The sequence below is a fragment of the Centropristis striata genome, chromosome 19, assembly GCF_030273125.1.
Source record: "Centropristis striata isolate RG_2023a ecotype Rhode Island chromosome 19, C.striata_1.0, whole genome shotgun sequence".
Taxonomy (NCBI): domain Eukaryota; kingdom Metazoa; phylum Chordata; class Actinopteri; order Perciformes; family Serranidae; genus Centropristis; species Centropristis striata.
The window spans coordinates 11,590,777-11,615,699 of NC_081535.1; the positions used below are offsets into that span (position 1 = coordinate 11,590,777).

General features: G+C 36.2%; 2 protein-coding genes across 3 annotated transcripts in view; both read right to left on the minus strand.

The window, feature by feature from the left end:
* Positions 1–13,844, minus strand: part of exd3 (exonuclease 3'-5' domain containing 3) — a 47,857-nt gene extending 34,013 nt beyond the window's left edge. Inside the window, exons 1-15 of one of the 2 annotated variants that reach the window (XM_059358397.1) lie at positions 13,710–13,844; positions 11,885–11,944; positions 8,145–8,209; positions 6,900–7,061; positions 5,796–5,981; positions 5,554–5,607; positions 4,944–5,083; positions 4,741–4,847; positions 4,581–4,654; positions 3,425–3,463; positions 3,147–3,313; positions 2,729–2,879; positions 1,841–2,039; positions 1,643–1,752; positions 401–584 (exon numbers count right to left, since the gene is read on the minus strand). In XM_059358397.1, the coding sequence (XP_059214380.1) occupies positions 401–584; positions 1,643–1,752; positions 1,841–2,039; positions 2,729–2,879; positions 3,147–3,313; positions 3,425–3,463; positions 4,581–4,654; positions 4,741–4,847; positions 4,944–5,083; positions 5,554–5,607; positions 5,796–5,981; positions 6,900–7,061; positions 8,145–8,209; positions 11,885–11,912 (1,666 nt within the window). In that variant the 5' untranslated portion in view covers positions 11,913–11,944; positions 13,710–13,844. The other variant, XM_059358396.1, reaches the window with a different exon arrangement.
* A 3,922-nt stretch (positions 13,845–17,766) lies between these two features.
* On the minus strand, positions 17,767–23,701 carry LOC131992232 (protein AMBP-like). The gene is made up of 10 exons (XM_059357727.1): positions 23,531–23,701; positions 22,772–22,914; positions 21,869–21,945; positions 21,642–21,758; positions 20,894–20,995; positions 20,584–20,639; positions 19,859–19,946; positions 19,537–19,704; positions 18,712–18,885; positions 17,767–17,947 (listed from the first exon to the last, which is right to left on the minus strand). The coding sequence occupies exons 1-10, from the start codon at positions 23,648–23,650 to the stop codon at positions 17,922–17,924; spliced, it is 1,071 nt and encodes a 356-aa protein (XP_059213710.1). The 5' UTR covers positions 23,651–23,701; the 3' UTR covers positions 17,767–17,921.
* Between the last annotated feature and the right edge of the window lie 1,222 nt (positions 23,702–24,923).

A 24,923-nucleotide genomic window follows, 5' to 3' on the forward strand; every position in this document is an offset into this window, starting at 1 on the left:
TCCCCCTCATGTCATTCAGCCACACACATCCACTGATTTTATGGGCAATAGACGAGCTGCTGCGGGTCTCTCGGCGGCTCCGCTGTCCACCGGCTCACAGCCAGATCACCGGCGTTACAGCAGTGAGCGGTAGCGGGCTAGTTGGTAGATTAGGATTTTGCCAAATAGTACGCGTCATCGTCTTGATCGTCCCTCCCCATTCTGTGATAGGATCCCTAAAACGGGGCTAAGAATCCGCTATAGACACCAGACTGTATTGAAGTTCGAAATGAAATCGAGTGTGCAAGGCAGTATGGGTATACCCGGGCTAGGATAACACAATAATCTGTGTTATTCTATGGTGAAAAGAACGGCGACCATCTGTTTCCCTGTCATTGCCTGTGTGTGCATAATGCCTTACCTGCATATCTAATTTGGCTGATGCGCAATGGCCGTTTCTCCCAGTTGGACATCTGTTCGGTTTTGTCTAGGGGCTTTCCAAGGACCTGTTGTACCAGCAAACTGAGGCCTTTCTCTGCAGAGTGCTCTCCTACCATCACCTCTCTAGGTCCTTTTTGGATCCTATTGATCTTTCGACATTGGATCTGTAAGAGACATTATAGACAATACAGTGAGAATGAAATGGTCATCATCCAGTGCTGAATATTCCTCCACTGAAAACCTGTTTCAATAGTTGCAATTCCAGCAACTGTATTAATGCACAATGCAGGATCCAGGCAATACACTTTAACTTTTAAAGAGACATTTAATGTCTTGCAACAACATCCTTTTTGCAAATCACAAGGAATGTCTAAAAAACATTTCTTGGACTCCTTACATCCTGCAACATGCTGTCTACTCCAGCAGATGGTGAAGCAACCTCATCAGTTACAGACCAGTGTTGCCACTTGCACATTCATAGCCCCCTCAGAGACTACGAGCTTAGCTACATATATCTGAGGAAAACTGCACTATATACCTGATTCATAACTATGCAATAACAAACATAGCCAAATGTTGCAATCTCTGGTCCTCTATCCCTGGTTGAATGGGGCTCATGGCAATGCTAACACTGATACATGCTGAGCTGAACCAGACAAATGTCGAACTTTCACTCCATTGCATAGCACGGCTAGATTGCTTGGAACCTTGCTTGACTAAAGTTTTTTGGCATCATCTCCATTGAGGTTTCAAGCAAGTGCAGCTGATACCAATAGGTGAAATAAAAACACCGCACTGAACAAATTGGTCAAAGAGTATCAGGATTTCCTGCACAAAGGTGCCATTTTAAATAGCTAAGATCAATAGTGATTCCAGTTTTTATATTCCGACTTTCCAAAATCCTGCAATGGACAAAGAGCAGATATTTGTCATTTTATCTTGAAAATTTAATGGACTGTCTCCAAGTAACGAAAGCGAGTCGTTGTGGTGCTGTTCACCGAACAATGTTATAACAAATTCAAGGGGAAAAAAGGAAGCATAAAGCCAATTATCAGGTACCCTTTTTGCTTTTGAGAATGTATTTGAAATAATTACACTACGACTAACTAAAGCAGCATAATTCTCTAGGAAAAGTGTTTTCTTTTGGCACTACAAGACCGACTGCAGGATTAAATTTAAAAGTAATCTGTATGAAGTTATGTGAATGAGGGGATCATGTCACCTTTTTGTGTATGTTAAGAAGATCAAGCATCCCCTCCATCTTCAGTGGCTCCTCTAAAAGCTGGTGCCAGGTGGCCAAAAGACACTTGAGATCCCCTGACATACCATAACCTGAATGCGGAGAAAGAAGAAATGCTAGATGATAAAAGGAATGCCTCAGATTAATTTAATTTAAACATTTGTCAAGTCTGTTTCTTACCCAGTTTAAGGATGCTTTTTTCAGAGAACAAGCTCCTGATGAAACTAATAGTATCTGGGTGTTGACAGAATCCATTTGCACAAAGGTCTAATAAGAAAACCTGGTCCAGAACACCAAGCTGTATCAGGGCAACTTGCTGAGTTGAGTTACAGCCAAATGTGGGCTGCCACTCCATGTCAACTCCTACTATGCCACCTTCCTAAGAAAGAAGAAAGACAGGATGGATAAGACAGTAGAAATAAATGAAAAAATGAATAAAAAATAACTTGAAATAAATACTTCCAATCATAACTGGAACCCATTTGCCTACCCATTACATAGAGATTTTCATTAACCCTCTGAACCCCACAACCCGCTGATGGGTTTGAAAAGCATGTTTTCTTAAATTTAAATAAACAAAATTACTCGTATCATTGCCAAAAAAAAATTGTCAAAACATTAATTATTAAACAAACAAATTATCTATTCTTAGCGTAAAAACTAAGCTTCATCAAAATTGCTTTATTCTACATACACATCTCATTTAAAATGTAGTTTAAAATAAACATGCTGCACCTACCTGATCCTTTAAAAAACATACAAATTCTGTGTTCCTCATCATGTAAATGTAAATAGTTCAATATGTATAGCATTTAGAGTCCCCCTTTTTCCCTGACATTGGTATCCCTAGAGATTTCTTAAATGATTATCACATAAATTCAAGTTTGTTTTCTTTCTTTTTCTTGTTTTATTAATTGCAATAATTCAATGTTGTCCTGTTGCTCTTCCTACTTGTAGCCAATATTGTACTTTTTCCATAGAGGTGCAGGACTTCTACATTGCAGTGAAACAAGAGGCCACCGTGAGTAAAAAATGTACATGTTTAATTAAGCATTTACTTTTCTGTACCTTAAGGACAATGTTTCGACATCTATGAAGGGCTTCAGGCGAGTCCACAAAATGAACCTTGTCTTTGGTGATTGGCACCTGGTAGAACTTTTTACAGTGAGACTGAGATGGCATCCACTCCTCAGTTTGTGCTGAACCACAACCTATCTGTCTGAGCAGAGGGGACACATAAAAAGAGACAATAGTGATGGGGAAAAGGAAAAAAACACAACATCAGCCAATAAGAGTTGATAGATTGCATTCGAGATGCAAAGAAAGGCAACAGAGTGGCGTGCAGAGTGTAAGAAGGGGATGTGGTGAACAAAACTTGTGCTGATTGCACTCTGAGGCTGCTCACTATTCCTCTGTATATAAAAGTACCGCCTGTGCATACCACAAGTTGCACAATAGGATATGTTTATGCATATTTTCAACTCACTGTAGATGAGGCGGTAGACTCTGCTGCGTTTCCCATACCCCACAGGGAAGTCGGTTTCTGGGGATGTTGTATCTCAGTGACCACTGAGAGGATTTCTGAAGACCACAGTACTTCACCAACATCTCCACCAACTGGATCTGCAGCTCAAGGTCATCTGCCACCACGTACTATACATACATTATACATACTTAAAAAAATCACATAAAACAGCACAATATTGTTGTACAGTACAGCATACTGTAAACATTGTGATGTGCATACACAAATGCAACACCTACCTGTACATGGTCACTCCAGTTCTCCTCTGTCATGTTTTTCTAATAGAAAACAGAGCACAAAACACAGATAAATACATGATCAGCATAACAAATTAGATAATCCTACTTCAGTTTTCCATATTGTGGCATTGTTGAAATAAAAAAACACATAAAAACAAAACTAAAATTGCCATTGTTATTTACAGCAATTCTTGGTAAAAAAGCAAGTTGAAAAATTGGGTTATTATTTGTGTCAGTTTTTGCTCCATGTCTGACGATGACAATATGAAATCATCTTATTTGATTGTAAACTCCTGTAAAAGTGCCTGCAATATTTACTGATGAAGTTAGGTGAGTTAATAATTTATCATTTTATTTTTTTCCTGTTGGTACCCACAGACTTGGTTGAAAATGTGTCAATAATTGTTTAGAAAACCTCTAAGTCTGCCATCTGCTTATATTTTCAGGAACAATATCTATTCTTTACACAGTAAAATCAACAGAGCTTGCACTGAGATCTATTACCAGATTTCCTACTAGCTAAAAAGACAGAATTACAACAATTTCCTTCAGTGATTAAAGTTGACGTGTGTAACTAAAACGTGAACATGATATAAAATCTAACTAAAACACATTCCATCTTTTAAATAAAACTAATAAATTAAATAACTAGTATTGTTTTAGTATCCGAATTCAGAGCTAATTTAATCTTTGAAGGATTTTGTGGTGAATAACTTGAGCAAAAACACATATACATATTTCATAGCAGTGCATATGAGGCACCTTGGCTCTTTAACCTGAGACTTCAAAAATATTTCTGAGAAAGTTTTCTCTTTCTTCTCATAGGCATATCACACTCATTCACAGGACGCCAAGTCTCCACTCCTCTTTGACCTACATTTTGCGACATCCAGGAAATTCCTCCCAAGAAAATTACATGCTGACAGATAATGCACTGCTTTTAGCCAGTTGATTTAAATCTCAAATTCAAATTAAAAAGTAAAAACACTTGTGAAAATGTTCTTTCAATTAGAGGAAGCATCTGATCTTCCATTGGAAAAACATTACTATTATTGCTATTAATGCCTATTAGCTAAAAAAAACCACACAAACGTTAAGTAAATGGTTAATGCCCTCTGATGCCTGAATAAAATAAAAATCTTGCTGCACCACTTACCTCCACAAACCTCTTGTACATGAGGAAACGTAAAGAGTCCAATCTCCTCTTGTGCAGAGCATTGGGACACAGTCCTAAATCATAAAGACATGATCACAATCATTTCCACTTGAGGTGTGCACACATACATGAACAGCTTTGCACGTGCCCAGTCACACACCTTGGTCCATGTTGAATTTCTCCATCAGTCTGAAGACATGCTTGGTGAGCATTTTGGGCTGGATCAGGTTCATGCACTGTCTGGTCACAGAAAAGCGAGGGAACTGTCTGTGGAAACACAGGCACAACCATAAGAGTTCATACAGCAGCACACTGATGCCTACAAACATATTGTAAGTTACCATATTTGCACATGTTCCATACTTGCTTATCTCTTCTAGGCTGAAGCTGGGGTGGCACCACGAGTCAAGCAGTGTGACCAGCCGTTGTTCTAGATGATGGTGGCCGGTGACGAATGACTCTGCCAACGGCAACTTGTTCTGCAGGATTAGTGGTACACACATCTGCAGAAGAAGATTTTAGAGGACAATTCGGGAAAGTTCAGATTTGAGGTATGCTGAATTACAGGTGCATCTCAATAAATTAGAATATGATGGAAAAGTCCATTTCCAGTAGTTCAAGTCAAATAGCCCCAACCAAGTATTGAGTCATATAGATGGACATACTTTTAGAGGTCAACATTTCCATATTAAACATACTTTTTAAAATTGGTCTTTTGTAACATTTTTTTTTTTTTTGAGACACTGAATTTTAGGTCTTCATTAAATGTAAGCCATAATCATTATAATTAGAAGAAATTAAATAAATTAAGATCATTCATTCTGTGTGTAATGGATCTATGTAATGTGTTATTTCCACTTTTTGAATTTAATTACTGACATAAATAAACTTTTCTATTATATTCTTCTTTATTGAGATGCACCTGTACATTGCTTATAAATAATGGTAACAAAGAAATCTGCTGACAACTCACCTCCTCCATATTCAGTTCTTCTTGTAACTCCAGCTTTATGCTGAGAACTGCTGCCTGTGAAAAATAAAAAAATATAAATCAGTGTCCCGGCAAAGTGCTTAAAACCGCTTCTGTGGTACTTCCTGCTACAGCAGATGTCTTGAGTTCCACATTTTGGCATGATGACACAGACACACACACAAGGTGAAAACAACACTAGCTTCGCTGCTAATAATCAGCAAGACATAAAGTAAGGAACTCACCTCTTTGTAGCAGTGAAGATTGTGCAGCATTATAATGTGCAGGCGGAGTATGGCTGGATCCAGGGAACTGAGCTGGTAGATGTTTATGAGGCCGTCTACAAAGCTTGGGTGGGTCTCTGTTAGCAGGCTCAGAGCCCGCTGTTGAAGGGTCATTGCTTGCTGCTCTGAGAGTGAGCGCAAGGTCACCTGATGGAGGGACACAAATGATGAGGAACCAAAAAAGTATATACTTAAAGATATATAATAACAATATCTAAAAAGAAATATTGTTCTACAATGAGAGTGAGAACATATAGAATAGAAAAAAATAACTTTGAGCATAATAATTGTTAGTAATATAGAATATTTGGACAAAGTCACTTAAGAGACAACATTGGAACTAATAGGCTTACACCATCCGTCATAGCCAGAAACTGTAAAAGCAGAAGTTATCATTGGATTTTTAAATTCCATGGTCCTTCAACTAATCATGGTGTTGAATGCTTGTCAGGAAAGGTAACCTGATTATAGTAGTGATATATAGTAATATATAGTGATATTTATTCTACACATCAAGGTTTTGCCAAAAATAAAACATCTGCGCAAACCCAATCCAATAAAAAACATTACGCTTTGAACTCCTCAGCACAGCTGGTAAGCCATAAAAGACTTGAGACCAACAGTCACATGACAAAAATTCAGCAAATCTTCAATTGAACTACAGTCTGTTTACACAGAACAAGGAGGACAACAGGTTGTCAGAAGAAGTTGTAAAATGTAAATAGTTTGATATGTATAGCATAAGGAGCTCAGTTTTCATTAAGCAATAATGGCAACACTTGTGGGCATTTAAATAACATTGTTCTAAATCTGAATTCTGTGAAATCCCAATAATGGCTACACTGAACACAATAATATGGTTTGGATGGATGGCAAAACTGAAAAAATATATAATAAATAAATATAAACATTTTTGGCCAAGAGGTGGTGCACATTGTACTAAACTGCTGAGGGTGAAGCAGTTTGGACTGGAGCTGTAAAAGTTATAACGTATCCAGAGTTGCAGGTCTGAAACTGACAGACATTTCTTGAGTTAAACAGGTTTGTTTGATGAATCCCGTCTACCTGAGGATGTTCTTTCATCCATGTCTGGAATTCCATGAGGATGTGTTGGCTGAGGGTTTGGCTCCGACCCTTCTGTTTGCCTGGACAGCCCTCCAGGATTGTTAGTAAAGCCTCCAGAGGCTCAGACAGCTTTGAAAATCCCTGGAGGGCTGCCAAATGTAGCTGTCGGGGGAGAAAAGGGTGGGAGTGACATGAATTAAAACCAAAATAAGAGGACAAGGTAAATGTATAAAACATTACAGCTTAGTCATCTTTTCATCTTGTTTTAAGGTGAAGTCATTCAAATCTGAACCCTGTGTGCATCCTTCATTTATTACAGCCACACAGTATTCATTGACAAATACATACAACTTTGCAGCATGTTGGTCATGTTAAAGGTAATCTCCTCCATGAGTGCAAATCAGTTGTTTTAGTTTGGAAAGCAAGCGTGCTCATTCACTCATCAATCATTTGCATATGTCTTTTGATTGTGATTTGTGACTTCTTCCAAACATTTTGGTGATTATGAAGGTGAATAACCTCTTTTCAAATGAAAAAAAAAAATCTAATGCTGTGTGTGTGTATCTTGGAATCTCTTCCTTTTTATTTCGGTGCCAATATTAACAGGTTAGATAAGTCACACAGCACCTGGTGTTTTCAGCTGGGAAAAAAATACTTTTACAGACAGTACCACCACCAAGGAGAATTTATCACCCAAAAAATTACAACGAATGTCATGAGTGAATGAGTCAAAGTTGTTGGTAAAATGAGGTAACCGGCAATGAATGCATTTTTAGAACAGCTGAAACACATTTTCCAGTAAAGACAAACTTCCCTCTTTGCACCCTCTGCAGACACAGAGGCTTGTGACACATTTGAGGTCAGCTAATGAATGAAAACTTTGGCATTAGGAACTTTTTACATAAGAAAATAATATCTGTGTGAGAATGGCTCGCACTTAATTTCCAAAACAGATGTCATCCACTCAATATCCTCCTCGCACAGATCTCAAGTTCATTCAGTGCAACGCAAATTCCTTCCTTCCTACTGACAGACACTCTGGTTTCCTCATTAACCACACACACACGCACACGCACAGGTGAGATCCATTCAAACATGCTGGTATCCCAGCTCTCCCTCTCACTCTGGTGTTCCTTCCTGTGCAAGCGCGTCAGACACACAAAGCCTCACCCTTACACACAGACACAGACACACACACAATACTGCATGTGTGGAATTGACACACACTGTGAAAGTGACTCTCACCGTCTGCAGATTTTTCCGGTTCCATAGCTCAAAGAGTTCATCTCTCAGCACGGCAGGGTCAAGACCTGGGGGGATTACACACACGCATAGATGAGGTGCAGTTTCACTCTGACCTTTGACCTCTGTCAACCTGCCAAGTAATCAAACCTGATGGCTTTCTATTTGGGGTCTTTGGTTCCTTAAAGTAAAGTTCTGATTTGTGAAAATAGAACTTTTCCTCTAGATCAAATCCTAAAGGCCATAATTTGTTTTTAAAAAATGCAGAGGCTAACTGAATCATTTTGCTGCTTTTCTAAGCCAATGTTTTGTCAAGTTCGGTGAATACCTCCTTACAGTCCACTGTTCTGAAATAAAATCTAATGTTCATTCAAAGCCCTGGTTCTGTAAATTGGAAACAAACAATAAGACTATTCCATTAATTACTCGTGCACAAGAAAAGGGGCGAGACTTGGGAAGGTAAATCTGGCACATGCTTTTGTTCTGAAGGAGCACTGACGAGAGGGGTGTATTTGTTTAGTTGCAGAGTTCAAATATCAAATAATATCTTTAAACACCACATTTAAAACCCATTTAGTGTTTCTACTGAAGCCTTCTATTCCATCTTTCCCCCAATTACTACAATTACCTGCTTTGACAATCAGACAATGTAGCCTAGCTGTAACAACTGCTACTTAACTGTAAAAATACAAGTTTGCAAAGCGGCTTTTCCCTTACCCTCAAGTACAGGTCATGTAAATAAAAGGTAGAATTTGCCTGGAAATGTCTTGTTTTGTGTCTACCCCAAAACCAAGAGTTTGTAATGTGATATACTGGAAATATTGTTTGTTAGAACAGGCATAGCTGAGTAGCCATAACGTCAAATATTAGTCCTTTAACAGGCATAGCAGAGCAGCCATAACATCGGATTAACAGCTGAGGCTGGTTGGATAGTAGAGGAACCCACCATTAGCTCTGCATTCCACTCGAATCTGCAGCCAAAATACTTGAGTAAAGTCTCGCAGGGAATATTTATGAAAGGCCATGGTGAGGAAAAGGGCCTACAAAAAAAAGGAGATGTAAGCCTGCATGCAGGTTTTGTATTTGCCTGTGCGTGTGTTACACTTCCCAACAGCTCCAGCTCTTTCTCTGTCTCTCATGCTGTGTGGGCTTTACCATACCTGCCCCCCTACCTCCTTCCCAGGGCTAGTTTTCCTGTTCTCCTCTCCCTCCCTGCAGCAGCCTCTCTCGGTTTTGTCTCGGATTTCCCCAGGAAAGGGCTACGCGGTGGTCATGGTGTAAAAAAATACAACCTTCCTGATGCACAGCCTGGGAAAGCAGACCAAAAGGCCTCTCCCTCTCTCTGTGTCGGCCTCTTTCTTTACTGCATCTCTCCCGGCCTGACACTTTTTGTCAGCATCCTCTGCACCCTCTCTACTTGTTTTTTCAGACTCTAAACTTGTCTTTGATTTATTAATTTTATCTCCCTCCGATGCTCATTACCACTTGATTCTATGTTTGCCTTCCTTCCCTGTGAGTTTAACTGGTCTTTGTTTCTCTCTCTCTCTTTAAAACAGAACTGTGACTCAATCATTTCCAGTCACTTGGTTCAGCGTTTTTACAAACACATTTGCATGTTAACAGTCACTTTTCTAAATATAGAGTAGTTTAAGATTTTGTAAATGCATTTCCTATATGCATACCATCAGTGCCTTTAAAATAATTACCACTTCCAGTTACTAGTTAAGTTTCTATGCAAACCCAATGCATCTCAATGTATTTTCACTTCCACTTCAGTATCTCACCATGGGGCCACAGCTTTGACAGCAACATGACAGCATGCCATGGAAATCAGTCACCAGCAAAGTAGCCCGGACATGTAGTAAATGGGCAAAGACGTGCAAAAACAGTGCAAAGGTCCGCTGAAAAGGCTCTTTAATTTTAATCGTTTGAATAGCTAAAGAGTTTCCTTTGCTGTTCTCCGTGGTTCTCTGTGGTTATACACCCCACTCTAGCCCATTCATCCCCCTGACGAACATGCGTACGTGCACAGGGACTCACACAAACAGCACAACCCACTTCACTTCGGCCTGGCTGTTTGTGTGAGGAGAGGTGAGGAGAGGAGAGGAATGTAGAGCATGTTGCTTCTATAGAGTCTTTGCTGGTGGATGAATGACAGACCTAGAGGCTCCCCATTCATGGCATCATAATAACCTCCATCACCAAATACAAATACACAGACACACATACAGTACATGCACTCATTCACCTTTGGGAGGGTGATTTTTGTCTTTATTTTTGGACACAATACATTTGAAATATGAGAAAACGCTGTATTTACACTAAGTGAATTTTAAAGTAACGAGACACTATCTTTACCTCCCATTCATCCGAAACAAGAAAAGTCACACTTAAATTTCTGTAAAATTAGTCAGAGATTAAATCTACAGGCAGGCCTAGCTGCCTGTTGCCAGGCAGCTGCCAAAATAAAGGAAACACAAAGATCAAGTGTCTAAATGGGGCATTTGGTGTCACTACAGCCACCAGAACAGCTTCAGTGCGACTTGGCAGAGGTTGTGCAAGTGGCTCAACTCCACTGGAAGGATGCCACAGCATTCTTCTACAAGTACTTCTCTCCTTTTGTATTTTGTTGTAGGAGCTGGAAAAACCTTTCAACGGGTGCTATGACAGAATCTCGAAAATGAGGAGAGTACAAGCACTTGCAGAATTTGGTGCTTGTTAAAGCAGTGTTTGCATGTTAATTACCTCTCCAGAATTGACTACAACTTGGTTTCTATCCAACTGTGGACTGACACATACCTACAGACCCTAGAGCAAAGCAAGGGTGATGCTGCTGATATCATTATACACCCCATGAGGTCCTTGTGTTCAGAAAACCAATGTTGCTAAGAAACACGTATAAGCAAAGCTACAAATCAGAGTCAGAGTTTCTACACAGTGGCAGCACATTTATCTACACAATAAAGCATGCCAAAAAATACATTTTTACTTTGTAAGTTAGGACATAAATAAAAAAATAAAAAAACAATCCATAGGAGAGATAACGTCAACATAAGATCTGTGGACTAAAACCTAATCTAGGTTTCTAATCTAATATCTTTTTTTGATAAATTGTTTTGAAAATGTGTGTGAGAAGGGGTAGGAGAAATAAAACTATTCTTAGACACACTGGGCTATTTTGAAAGATTAGTCTTGATGCAGAAAAGTCAACAATGAGAAATTGGAAACCCAAATGCCCATAATAGGATGATTTAGGTAGAACAGATTCTATATTTGTGTATAAGCGATACATTCACGTTATCAAGTGATTCATGCTGAAGTTTGTTTTAATTAACTACAAGGATACTGCACACCAGACACACCAGTTCTTTTCATGCATTGTTTTTTTTTGCAATGCTGGAAAATGTTTTCAAATTTGACCGTCCAGTTGGCACATCTCTCACATTTTTTACATTTGAGGTGAACCTATTTGTTTATTTTCATGAAGGAAAATATGCTTACAAATAAGCTACATTTTTAAAGTAGCAAGCACTCACACTGTTAAATATGTATCAACATAAAATATTTTAATGTATCAACATACATTGACAATTTTTTATAATCACATGCCTCTGAATCAGAATCCCATCGTGAGATAACAGGCCTTATGACCAATGTTTAAAAGCTGTGTTACCTTTGGTGGTCTGAATACCCAACACTATACACTGAAAGACAACTGTGTGTTGTAGAACTGGGATACTTACCCACTGCCTTCGGAGTAGTATGGTTCATTTTTGTCCACGCGATGGTGTGCTGCTCTCACTCTGTTGAGAATGGCACAAAAACAGAAATAAATACGACCACCACCAATAAAAAAAATCTTACTATCATAATATGAAAGGCAACATAATTTTCAATGCAATCAGACAGTTTCTATAGAGAAAATACTGTTTTCTGCCTATCGAATATGAAGATATTCTGCTTTTTCATATTATATCATATTAATCTGAACAACTTTTGGTTTTAGACCGGCAAAGATGTTTAAACACATCACTTTGGACTTTGAAAAACTAGGATTAATCGATATATAGAGAAAATTATTAGAAGATAATTATATAATCATAGCAACTGTTAGTTGCAGCTTTATGCACAGCGGATTAGTTTATACATTGGGCTCCAGTTATGCAGGGCAACAACTCAGTCACACAGCAGTTAAAAGCACCAACATCAAGGAAACAGTTCAGCAAAGAATGATTACGAATCAATTTTGCTGATAAAAACAGCAGTGGACGGCTCCTCTCTCTCCATTGCAGGACGGAGAGATACAAAAGATCCTTCACTCCTACAGCCATCAGGCTGTCTAGTTCTAACAGAGATTCTACCAGACTAACTGAATTTCCCCTCGGGGATAAATAAAGTAATTTTGATTTGATTTGATATTATCATTCCTGCACACACTTGGAAACCTGTGGCTACAGCATAGACTGTATAGCAGCCTGAGAAAGGGCAAGATGCCAGCTGGCTATGACACTTGATTACAGGCTGAGGATGTTTTTCTAAGGCCTAAGTCTGGATGTATCTCCCAGTCCAACTGCCTGCGGGGGTATGAAGCCGGCTTTAGCATTTAGCACTATCTGAGCAACTGCTTTTTCAGGGGATAGAGGAAAAAGAAAAGACAGCACCTGTAATATTTTAACCCTCTGGAGTCCATATATTTATTGACTTTATATGTTTTATTTACAGTAATAACTTTATTTATATGATATGTAGACAGGCTGAGAAAGCCAGTTGAAAGTGCAATCATAGGAGCTTTCACAGTGTGCCATTTATGTTTCTAGACCATTTTTAAATTGTGAATTTTCATTTACATGCAAATAGACTGTTTTGTAGTTTTATTATTTATTATTTTTTCTGCTGTTTTTGTGTGTATAAATGGTAAAAAATTAATTAATTAATTAATTAATTAATTAATTAATTAATTAATTAAAAAGTACATTTCCATAGACACGTTTGTCTTTTGGATTCCTGGCAGCTTTATACTTTGTTAATTAAAATGAAATGAAAAATCTAACTGGTAGCCAAGTGTTTGTGGAGAAAAAGGAGCCATGCATGTGACGTAAGGACAGACCGAAAGATGCTAAACAGAGACAGAAATTAATGCATAGAAAGTTGACAAATTTGAACCAAAATCTCCTGGACTTCAGAGGTTTAATTATCTTCTATCCCCACCTAGTGGTATTATACACAACCACACACACGTCCTACTTCCTCTTCCTAATTCCCCCCTTTCTGTTAGCAAACACTACCTCGTTTTCACAGGCTAATCGAGCACACCTGACACCCACGCGTATATAACTTCAAGTGTTTCTCATATTGGAGCTGGTTGCAAGCAAACAATGTTTGTAGATTTGTCATTGGCGTTAGCTCGTGACTTACTTTGGGCTAACGTAGTTAGCTCAGAACTCAGTGCTAGGTTGTCATGCTGCTCTCCAATACACAGTCGACTTTTTTGACAAGAGTTGCGTTGACAGGCGAAAAATATCGTATGACCCTCATGCAAAGTTACGTTGTCGATGCGAACGAACTCACCACGTGATACTTTCTTCAAGTTTGCTATCGCCAGGTGTATTATAGTAACATTACCTAGCTAGCTGCATTGAGTTTTTGTTGAACAGTGAACCAATTTGCTCATGTGCGCTGTTTGCCCTGAGTGTAACCTTCAAGGCTGCCCCCAATCCAGCATTATTCGCCAGGATTAAATTACTGTGACCACTGAACCATGTCATGACTAACAGCAAACATTTATATCTGTAATGTCAGATATTTGACAGATGGACTTTTTCTTCTTCTTTTTTTGTCGTTTATAATTTTTTTGTTTTTATTATTATTATTATTTATTTTTTTTCAATGCTTTATTGAAAATTCCAAAAAATATACATCAATCAACAATAAAACTTATAATAATAACATCAATATGATAAATTCAGAGCAGTTTAAATGAAATAAAAATAAAAAGACAAAAATAAAATACATATAAAACAGTCGAAATGTTGTTTTCAATAAGGGGGATTCAAATTAGTTTTAACTGTTGATTTCAGTGAGAACATTTTTACAAGATATATCATTTTTGTGCCTTTGTTATTGTTAGAATTTTTAGAGACTTTTAATACAATTTGAATTAATTCATGAAGACAATACATTTGGGAGATGATTTCATAACTCTATTCTTGTGGATGAAAATTTTTGCTAAACAAAGGATAACGTTGCAACATAGTTCATCGTTTTTGTTTTGAAAAGGCATACCGAAAGTGATATCGTCTCTAGAGATAGCAGCTGGAAATTATAGGCCTATGATTTTTTTGTTTGATCCGATTGTGAATGTTGACCCAGAATGTTTGTATCACATCACATGAAAAGAAGACATGGTCCGTGGTTTCAATGTCATTTTCACAGAATGTGCAAAAATTGTCATTGATATGAAAGCGTAGTCTAAGTAATTCTTTAGAGGGATAAATGTTCATAATTTTAAAGTGTGTTTCTTTCATTTTGGGGGCTAAAGGAAATTTTAGGTACATTGTTCTTAGTTTATCAATTGATTGATTATCAAATTTATGTAAGATATTATTTTTGTTTTGTCTGCCAGGGAACAATGTGTCAGTGAGATAGTTTCTTATGAAGTGATTATTACATTTTTATCCAGGATTAATTCAATTAATTAATTAAATCCCCTGTATTGACAATGGGACCAGTTGTGGTATTATAGGTTGGTGGGCCAATATAGCTTTTGTTAGAAAAATAAATCTTGATAGACGGACTTCACAGGAACGAGAAACCAAAGATGCTTATAGCCTGCAAGTCTCTACTGAGGGAAATTAATATCAACCTTCATCTACTATTCCTGAGGTAGCCATGTAGGCTCAAAGTGCACTACTGCCATCTTCTGGTATTTTGGTTTAATTAAAATAAAAAAGATTTCCCCCCAAACAAAAGAAGTTAACAAAACTGAAAATAGGCTGCAGTTTCATTGCTTACTGAAACCAAATTCAGCATTTGAAAATATATCAACGTATTCAAGTATTTCACATGTATGCCTATGCATATTGTAATTCTGTGTGAGACAAAACTGAAAATGGGCTGCAGTTTCAGAAGCATAGTTTAAAAAACACAATTCCTTACTGAAACTAGTACAGGTTCCGTTGGTTAGTGAACATTTATGAACAAGAATACACTGTAGCATCATATTTAAGTGTAAAGGTAAACAGAAACGCCGTCAATCATATCACTCATTTTGAACGTACAAGACACATTTGGGGATATTTGTACCTATCCAAGCTCATATGAGTAATCTCTATAAGCCTACATCCTACATATTGACACTTATTCAGACACAAGATTCACTTTGTCATTTCCGACAGAAGAAATTAAAAACTGTTTCAGCAAGCTCCAATCCGTGCGTTTAAAGACAGTAAAACATAGCCTTTTAAAAATTGTCCATACTTAAAATAAATAATATAGGCTATAATAAAAAATATATAACATATGGAACAACAAGGACATTCTGTTTAAACACAAATCAGCTGGTGTTTGCATGTTGTTTAGATCTCAACCAAGAGTGGAAACCCAACATTTGCCCTTGCTCTCCTTGTCAGACACCCCAGTGGGTAAAGCTTGTTTAACTGGTAATCATGGTAATAACAAATTAATCAGAAGCCTGTTTAATAAGGATGTCACTACAGCTCCATTCATGCTCTCATATTGGAATAAATACATAGAACACACTAATTGGAAGAAGATCTGGATATTACCCAACCAATATTTGATAACCAATAAAGTGAGAGAAATATAATTTAAAATAATTCCGAAATGTTATCCATCCAATCAACATATTGTTAGAAGATTCAAAAAAGACATTGATGTGAAATGCACTTTCTGTTCTGAACATATTGAACTTGTTACTCTTTTTTTTTTTTTACTGCCCGTTTGTCCAAGGTCTCTGGATTGATATTTGTAACTTTATTGCAAGCAAAGTTGATAAAGATTTCAGATTGTTTTGGAGGGATGTACTATTTGGGCTCTTTGACTACAACAAAAATAAAGAAAAACTCAATGAAATATGTATTATAAACGTCATCATACTGATTCCATATTCATAAATGTAAATTTGCTCAAAGAAAACCATCTTTTGTTGCCTTTCACAATGGGCTCAGGGAGTACATCGCTTCTATTAAATTCTCCAACAACCAAAAAGCAATTAAAACAGTTGATATTTGTGAACTATTAAATATATTACTGTAAGTTCTTCCCTGTCGGCATAGAATATACATATCGTCACACTGTTAAAATCATCGCCTCATTTTTTTGTCAATTTTTTTTTTTTGCCTAATTCATCTCATGACACCGGCCACCTATGGTAAAATCACCTACATCCTCAGTTGATCAGATCATGTGATTTTACCCCTTTAAGATCATCACTTCTTTGACAATTTGCCACATTCATATGCATCAGATAAGAAGCCAGCAAAGAAGAGCTAGAGAGAGATTGTTTAGTTATCAGTTTTGTTTATCAGTGTTTTATTGTTGACACTAATATTGGTAACACACTACTCTAAGGTGTCTACATAAGAGTGACATGAGCATGTCATAAACATGGGTTGTGTCATGAACATTAATGGCACTTTGAAGTAACATTAATGCTCATGATACTTGTAATGTCATGTTTCTGAAAGGCTTGTGTGACTCTTACCTTCAAAATAAAGTCACAAAGGCATGTTCAAAAAATTGCCTAAGTCATTTTTTTCTCTTAAGTTACATAATTTACACACAGTGTTATTACTATGCCAGTAGCCATCCTTTGTTACGTCCTTTTTGAGTGAAATGATCAATAAATGTCATATGTTAAACTTTTGGTGAAGGTTTTTGTGTTTCCTGCAAAACTTGAAAAAAATGAGTTAGGCAGTTATTTTAACAGGGTGACGATATGAAATGCTTTTGTGATGATTTGTATGTTTCTTATGTTTGTGAAACAAAGTTGTAATAAATGTTTTTAAAAACCCGCGAAGCTACTTCCGGGTTGGCCTACAAAATACGTAATTTTGTTTGCTGACTGCTGGTTGCTAGGTTACAACGCTAATCGTCAGTCGGAGTTAGGAAAATATTGCATTCTTTAACTATATATTTCCCTGCTTATCTGAACTCGAGAGGCAACAAGGTAAGGCCAGTTAAGTTCTCCTACACATTTCTGCAAACACCACACACTTACAGACCAGTTCAAAATGAATCACTCAATTCATTTTAATCATTAACTTCCTTTAATATGATTTTCTTTGGAGAACAATTAAACTAAAATTATGTTAGATAAAAACTGAGACATTTATGCAAACCAGTTTCAAAATTTTAGCAGTAAAAAATGAAATAAATAAACAGCAGACATGTCTGAAACAAGAGTGTGGCAGGCAGAGGTAGCAGGTTTTTTCTGACCATAAGCATAGTTTCTGGGCACCTCATCATTATTATTATTGTTATTATTATGCTCTACATTTGGTTTTAATTGCTACAGCTATTATTTACACATTAAACATTAAAAATATGCACAAATGTTATATGAATAAAACCTGCTTAACAGCTTAACTGAAAAAAACACACCAGACACAGTTCTGACCTGTTTTATTTTTGATGATCAATTTTGATATAACTGCATATTCTGAATGCTGAGACAAAATTGTGTTTTCCTTAGTGTGCACCTTATGTGATGCTGGTTTATTCTGTGTCTCTGTATGGTGATGAGCAATGATGTTTCCTCACTCAGTTTGCCTTCAGCAGCTCTCCTTCTGTAAAAGACGATAAATGAGAGATAAATGTTTTGGTCACTCCTTCTACGTCTTTATAGCATTATATTATTATAGCTATAAGCACTAATATATCCCAATGCTTCATAACAATAATCAAAACACATTATACAGCATTATAATGACTTCAAGTCAAGTATCATAATAGTTCAGAATTGCCGGTTACTAAATCAGTGTATTATTATTGTCTGCATAATAATGTGATAATATGTTACCCGAAGTGGTCATTGGGTTCTGTAGTAATTATATAACAAAGTATAGGCAGATATATTACATTACAAGCTGGCTACACGCCACTAAATTATCTTGGTTTGCTTTAAGTAGAGTGAAAATTATGCACAAAAACAACATACAAACACTAAATTGATTCAAAATATGGTCACTACAAAAACATTTTTACTTGACCTATAAGCACATTATAATGCATTATAAGTATGTTTATCATGTATTATTGACATTGGCTTGCAAAAAGTCAATTAGTGGCCAGCAATCATGACGTTTTATAATACTTGACCTTATAAGTGATTATAAAATGTGATATAATGTGCTATGATTAATATCATCATAATTATAAATATTTATTAGTGCTTATAACTACAATTATGCATCGCTATAAATGGATTATAATGCATTTTTCATATGTATGTTTATGACACATTATTGACATGTACATCATCAATGTTTTTATCATATGTGGTTGGAGATTTGATGTGTTAGCATGTTTTATATCTGATTTATCATCCCACCGTCATTCACCACCCCGCAGTACTCATCACACTCTGCTTTGCTGTAGAACTTGTTGGCGTTGCCCTGGCAGAAGTCCTGTTTGTAGGGCACACACAGGCCCACGCTGGAGTCAAAGGCCCAGATGGGTGGCTGGCCTTTGCAGGGTTGGGCCGCCATGGGCAGACGGCACACAGCTGGGGAGACAGAAAACAGTATTTAAAGGGTTTTCCTTCTTTACATTTTAATAGTTTAATAATAAGTTTAATCATTTTACATTTCAAAGTGCAGTATCTTCTGGAATTTCGGTTTAATTAAAATAAAAAGTAAATCCCCCCAAACAAAAGAAGTTAACCAAACTGAAAATAGGCTGCAGTTTCAGAAGCATAGTTTAAAAAACATGATTGCTTACTGAAACCAGATTCAGCGTTTGAGAATAAATCAACGTATTTTCACAGCTCACGCCAAAGCGTAATAACAGGCAGCATTAGCCTACAGATGAAAAAAACAAGGCCTATGGCCATTCAAAAATCTGGAAGGAAAAGGTTTCACTGATACAGAATAAACGGGTAAGGGGAAGGGTCATGGAAAAAATTATTAGACCACTCTTGTTTTATTAAATTTCTTGTTCAATTTAAAGCCTGGTACAACTAAAGGTATGTTTGTTTGGACAAATATAATGATAACAACAAAAATAGCTCATAAGAGTTTAATTGAAGAACTGATATCTAAACATTTTCCATGTTTTTTTTGATAATGACTTTGGTTATTATCAAGAAAACCATGGAAAATGGCTACTGCATGATGCCCATGCACAGATGTTGCTGAATGCATATTTCAGTGCTCACCCTCAGTGCGACATCTCTGCAGACACTCTCTCTCAGTTTCAAAGTTGTTCTGGTTTCCCATACACCCTCCGTACTTGAAGAGTTCACAGCTCATGGAGGTGGAGTTGTAATGGTAACGGTTGAACAACCCAAAACATGGTCCAGAATCCGGTGCTGCTTTACAGGCCTCTGCATGGAGAGAGGCAGAGAGATAGCACAAGGAAAGATATATAGTCCTTAGGTACACCATCAATATCAGGATGTTTTTATCTAACTTACAACCATTTCATGAATATGATATAAGTGTATGGGGGGTATACAGCTGAGTAAGCTGATCACTTACCGGTTCCATTGAAAAGAGGTGAGATCTGATCACCAGAACCCTCCTCATCTACAGGAGCCAAAGTAGGCACCACATTTCTCTTCATCCTCTGTATCATAGCCACAGACAGACTCGGTTAGAAATACAAAGAAACCTGAACCCCAAATATTTCCCCTAAAAAAAACATGAGTCAGTTTCAAAAGCCTTTGAGACAGCAACACAACTCAAAACTACATCATAGTTACAGCATTTCACCAAAGTACATTTACATGTATTTTGATCAGACAATATTAAATGCACTGCCCACATTTACACTGTGAAAGACGAAGTTTTGCAATTAGCACTTGAGCTTCCTAATGTTTACTTAACATTATGATTTCATAGCAGAGTTGACCTTTGACCTTTTAGTTATGAAACGTCATCACAATTGTGTGAACTTTGTCACATTTAGCATATACATTCTTGAGTTATAGCCAAAATAGTGTTTTGTGAGGTCACAGTGACCTTTGACCTCCAATATGTATTCAGTTAATCATTGAGTCATATGTGTGTGTGCCAAACTTGAAGAAACTCCTTCAAGGAAGAAATATTGTATTTTAAAGAATGGGATGGATGAATGGAAAACTGAAAAAAAAGCCCATAAAAAAATAGATGAATATTACAAAAATTTACTGAATTTGTTTAATTGTTGTTTAACTAGATGATTACACTAATTAGGGCACATTAATTTACTGTATTTTGAGTACCTGAGGTTCAGGTTGAGCTGACGGTTCTGCCACCACCTCTCCAGGAACACAGTCACCTGCAAAGATATTGATAAGAATGAAAACACATTATAGTCACACTATGTACTATTCCATCTTATTTTCATTGTGCTTATTTTCTGGTTATATGATGCAAAATAATGTCCTCTTGTAGGACAATACAAATGTGTTCTGTCTGATGAAGACTGATGGTAATGTCTTTCTCCATTCACCTTCATCGCTGATACAAATATCATCTTAATTGATCAAATTTAGAGGTCTGTGCAAGTATGTGTGATAATCTGTGATGTACCTTTGTTCTGCTTAATGGTAATAGTGTCATCACTCATTCCTTGTTGTCTGACCAGTGTTTTGAAGTCCTCCAGCACAGTGTCTCTCACAGACATAGTTCGACCTGAAGAGAAATTCAGAGTCAGAATTATTCATGTCCAATCAGATGGTTTATCTTGACATAAGTTAAAACAGAAAGTCTAATAATTGATTTAAATAAATGGAAACTTATATATGAGATGTTGAAACTTATACAAGGCACTAAAAACGCAAAAAATATACATAGTTTACATACACTGATGGTAATAATTTGTAAACAATCCACAAACATTATTTTGATGGCTATAATAAAGTTGTAACTGATTATTACAATGCCTTGTAAAAAATAAAAAAAAACCTTAAAAATATATATAAATATTTACACAGTAATATTATCATTAGCTGCACCATATTAGCCATCTAAATAATGTTTTTGGATGGTTTACAAATAATCTGGATTTAAAAAAAAAAAAAAAACCTAATATAGAAAATTGTATAAAAATAAACTGTTAAATATTAGGCTATAGCATTGCTTATTATTTTAAACATTATTTATTGTTAACGCTAAGAATAATAACCAAAGGTTAAACTAATCATGAACTCGATTTGATTTTTTTTTTTTTTTTTATCAGTTTGGTTTACCTTTTTAATTTATTCAACCGAATTAAAGCTGAAATGAATAGATAATATGGAGAATTGTTTCAGTGCATGTATGGAGAGTGTTCACTCACTGTAAAGCTTCACTGAGGTGCTGTTCCCCCCTGAAGACTTCTGTTTATTCATTAGGACTATTGCATACTCATTGTAGTTTGTGTGAACCACATATGCATCTACGTCAGCCCCCCACTCTGTGGAAAGGACAGGGAGAAGATTTATTATCTGTAAAAAAAAATGTCCTGAACATCTTGAACTGAAAAGAGAGCTATGTCACAGCAGGATTATACAGATGGAGGCATACTGGCAATATGGTAGGAGAATCGTCCTGGTGTAGTCGTCAACAAATAGTCCCCAGAGATCTCCTTACATGTTCCTTCCCTGCACATAATGCACACAAAAAACAACAACAACAAAAAACGTAAATAAACTTCGATGTAAATTATTTTTTTTGTATAAATGTCTAAGCATAAAAAATGTTGCAACGGTAACGGTGGGGCTAATTTTAACCACTTTAGGTATAGCTTAATCTATAATAATTAATCATTTATTTTATATATATATATATATATATATATATATATATATATATAGCACATTCCAGGGGATAATATCGTACACTTTATTCAGAGATATAAGATTATGAATACTATATATATGTATATATATATATATATATATATATATATATATATATATATATATATATATATATATATATATATATATATATATATATATAGTATTAGAATATATATATATAGAATACTATATATAGTATTCATAATCTTATATCTCTGAATAAAGTGTACAATATTATCCCCTGGAATGTGCTGGAGAAGAAGTAAAACACAAAATGGAAATATGTTCTTGAAAAATTTACTTGCACTGAAATGTTGTCATAACAAAACGGGTTAAATCAGGGTTAACCAATGTGAGTGTACAATCAATATCGCTTCTTTGTTTGCATATCTCATATGTCAACATGGCTCAACCAAATTTTCTCAATCCTTTTTCAGGATTAATATGTTTTGGGAATATTAAAGTTGAAAATTTGCTCTATATACATTTCATCCTGGCATATTTTAATTGATATAAAAGTATTTTCATATTATTTTCAGCTTTAAAAAGCTTCTGTTTTGATCAAATGTTTGTGCATAAGTATGTTTGTCTGTGTATATGCATGATGCATGTATTTCTCACAAACCTGAGCATTCTTCGAGTCATCTTGAGTTTGTCTTGAGTGGTGCCTCTTTGCAGAATCAGTTTTCCAATGGCTGCATCTCCCCTATGACGCTGCATATGGGGACATGTACTTGCCACAGCAACATCATGCCATGTTCCCAAAAACTGTTGGACAGAAGTACCGTTAGAAGCAAAAACATGACATTGTTGTTGTTGTTTTTAACTGTATTAAAAAAAACCAACTACAAGTATTGTAACAAAATGTTAAAAAAATAATAATAATAAAAAAAATATTACTTTAATTATTATAACTGAGACCAGTAATGGAAAACATACAAATTGCATACATTTGAATATGATTTTGAAATATAATTTGTTCTAATGGTAGTTCGAATTACACTTAAAAAAACTACGAATGAAGGATTCACACTGCAATTTACTATAGACATCACACCCTAAAATACAATAGATCCCACTATTAAAAAGACACAAAATGCCCCTTTGATGTAATATGTCGTCCATCAGAAAACTCTTAAGTGGTCTGTAGCCCAAACTGTTGTAATATTTTCAACATCATGTTTCCACTGCCTGCATGTTTGAACATTTAATTCCTGAAATATTAAATAAAAGGTATTAATCTAATAACAGACAGAAAAGAGTTGAAAAAGGGAAGATGTAAGTGCTGTGCCTTCTACCTTTTTATACTGAATCTATAAATTGGAAACAGCATAGTATTATACATAAAAGAGGAAAAAGTAACATAAAAGTCTGCAGTACTCACTCGGGACAGATCAAAGTTCTCCTGCGTGGGGTAGAGAGGATCTGGGAGTACAGGGACCCCCTGAAGGGTCCAGGACCACCCCAGGACCAGCACGGAAACCAGAGTCACTGCTTTGTGCATCCTTTAGCCTGTGTGTCCACTCGTCTCTGAGATGTCTAAGACAAAGGGCTACCTCCTCACTGTTTCTTACACCCCCTTTCAACTCTTCAAATGGGGACAGGGCATTGACCTGTGTTTTGTGTGCAGTGCTCACTCCCATAGCCAAGTTAAAAACAAACAAGTGAAAGAGCAAAGTTCTGCTTCTCTGTCTCTCACTTTGTACGTTGACTTGCCTGGGCAGCTGACCACTTAAACATTAGACTTCAGAGTTTTGGCAACATCAACAAATCAATACATGTTGTGATCCAAGAGACTAACTCTCTACTGACTAACATGATTACCCTGTGTTATATACTTTGAGTATATTTTGCTGCTAATATTTTTTGTAGTTTTACATAAAAGAGAAAATTCTGTGAACAGCGTTTCTACATTAGTATTGCTACTTTTACTGAAGTAGAATATCTGAGTTTGTCCACTGATTGGTTGACAGACTCAACCCAAGACATCATGGACATAGAGGAAGTCTAACAACACCGACCGAAAAATGGAAAAACTGATTTAAAAAAAAGTCTCAAAAAAGACACCGCAACTATTTTATTTCATAATTACCTTTTCCTTAATTAAAATCTCTATCTTTTACCTTTTTATGTGTTAATTCTACATACCTTTTTTCTTATTATCCTATTTGATCTACTTATTTTCACTTCTTTTTTTATTTATTTATCTATCATCATCATTATCATAATCTTTATTATCAATATTATTTATCTATACATAATTATTATTTCCCCCCTTTTTTTCTTAATTTTTTTATTTATCTATTATCCCCTCATGTTTTGTGTGTTGATGTTTATTATGATGTCACTAATTACAAGTCATATGTCAGGATATGTTTAAAGCTCTCATTGAAATGGCACAACAGCTACCTTCTGGCCCCAAAAATCCCAGTTAAGTCTCTTGCATGCAGCATTCCATTGACATTTACTATGATTAACATTGTGTTGTATATGACATTTTTAACTGCTATAGTGTCCAGTATGTCAGATTTTTCTCATTAGTCCATCTCAATGCTTAGTGGTGAGACAGACTTGTGGAGGAAAAGCTGGAAGAGCTCAGCTTTAGTGATGCAGTAGACACTTCATTTCAAGATAACATCACATAAGACTTATTTTTCACTTGCCTGATTAGACGACTGCATGAAGCATTCCATTTCCCTGAGCAAAGAGTTTACTTAATGTTGAGAGTAATTAAAGGATGGTAAGGAATTTGAAATTTCCCACTATGTCAGAATGAA

Coding starts and splice junctions, on each gene's coding strand:
- LOC131992232 (XM_059357727.1), bottom strand. CDS start 23,650: ATGCACAAAGCAGTGACTCTGGTTTCCGTGCTGGTCCTGGGGTGGTCC. Junction 20,996..21,641: donor CACCTCAGTGAAGCTTTACA/GTGAGTGAACAC, acceptor ATTTCTCTTCAG/GTCGAACTATGTCTGTGAGA. Junction 19,705..19,858: donor ACCTCTTTTCAATGGAACCG/GTAAGTGATCAG, acceptor CTCTCCATGCAG/AGGCCTGTAAAGCAGCACCG.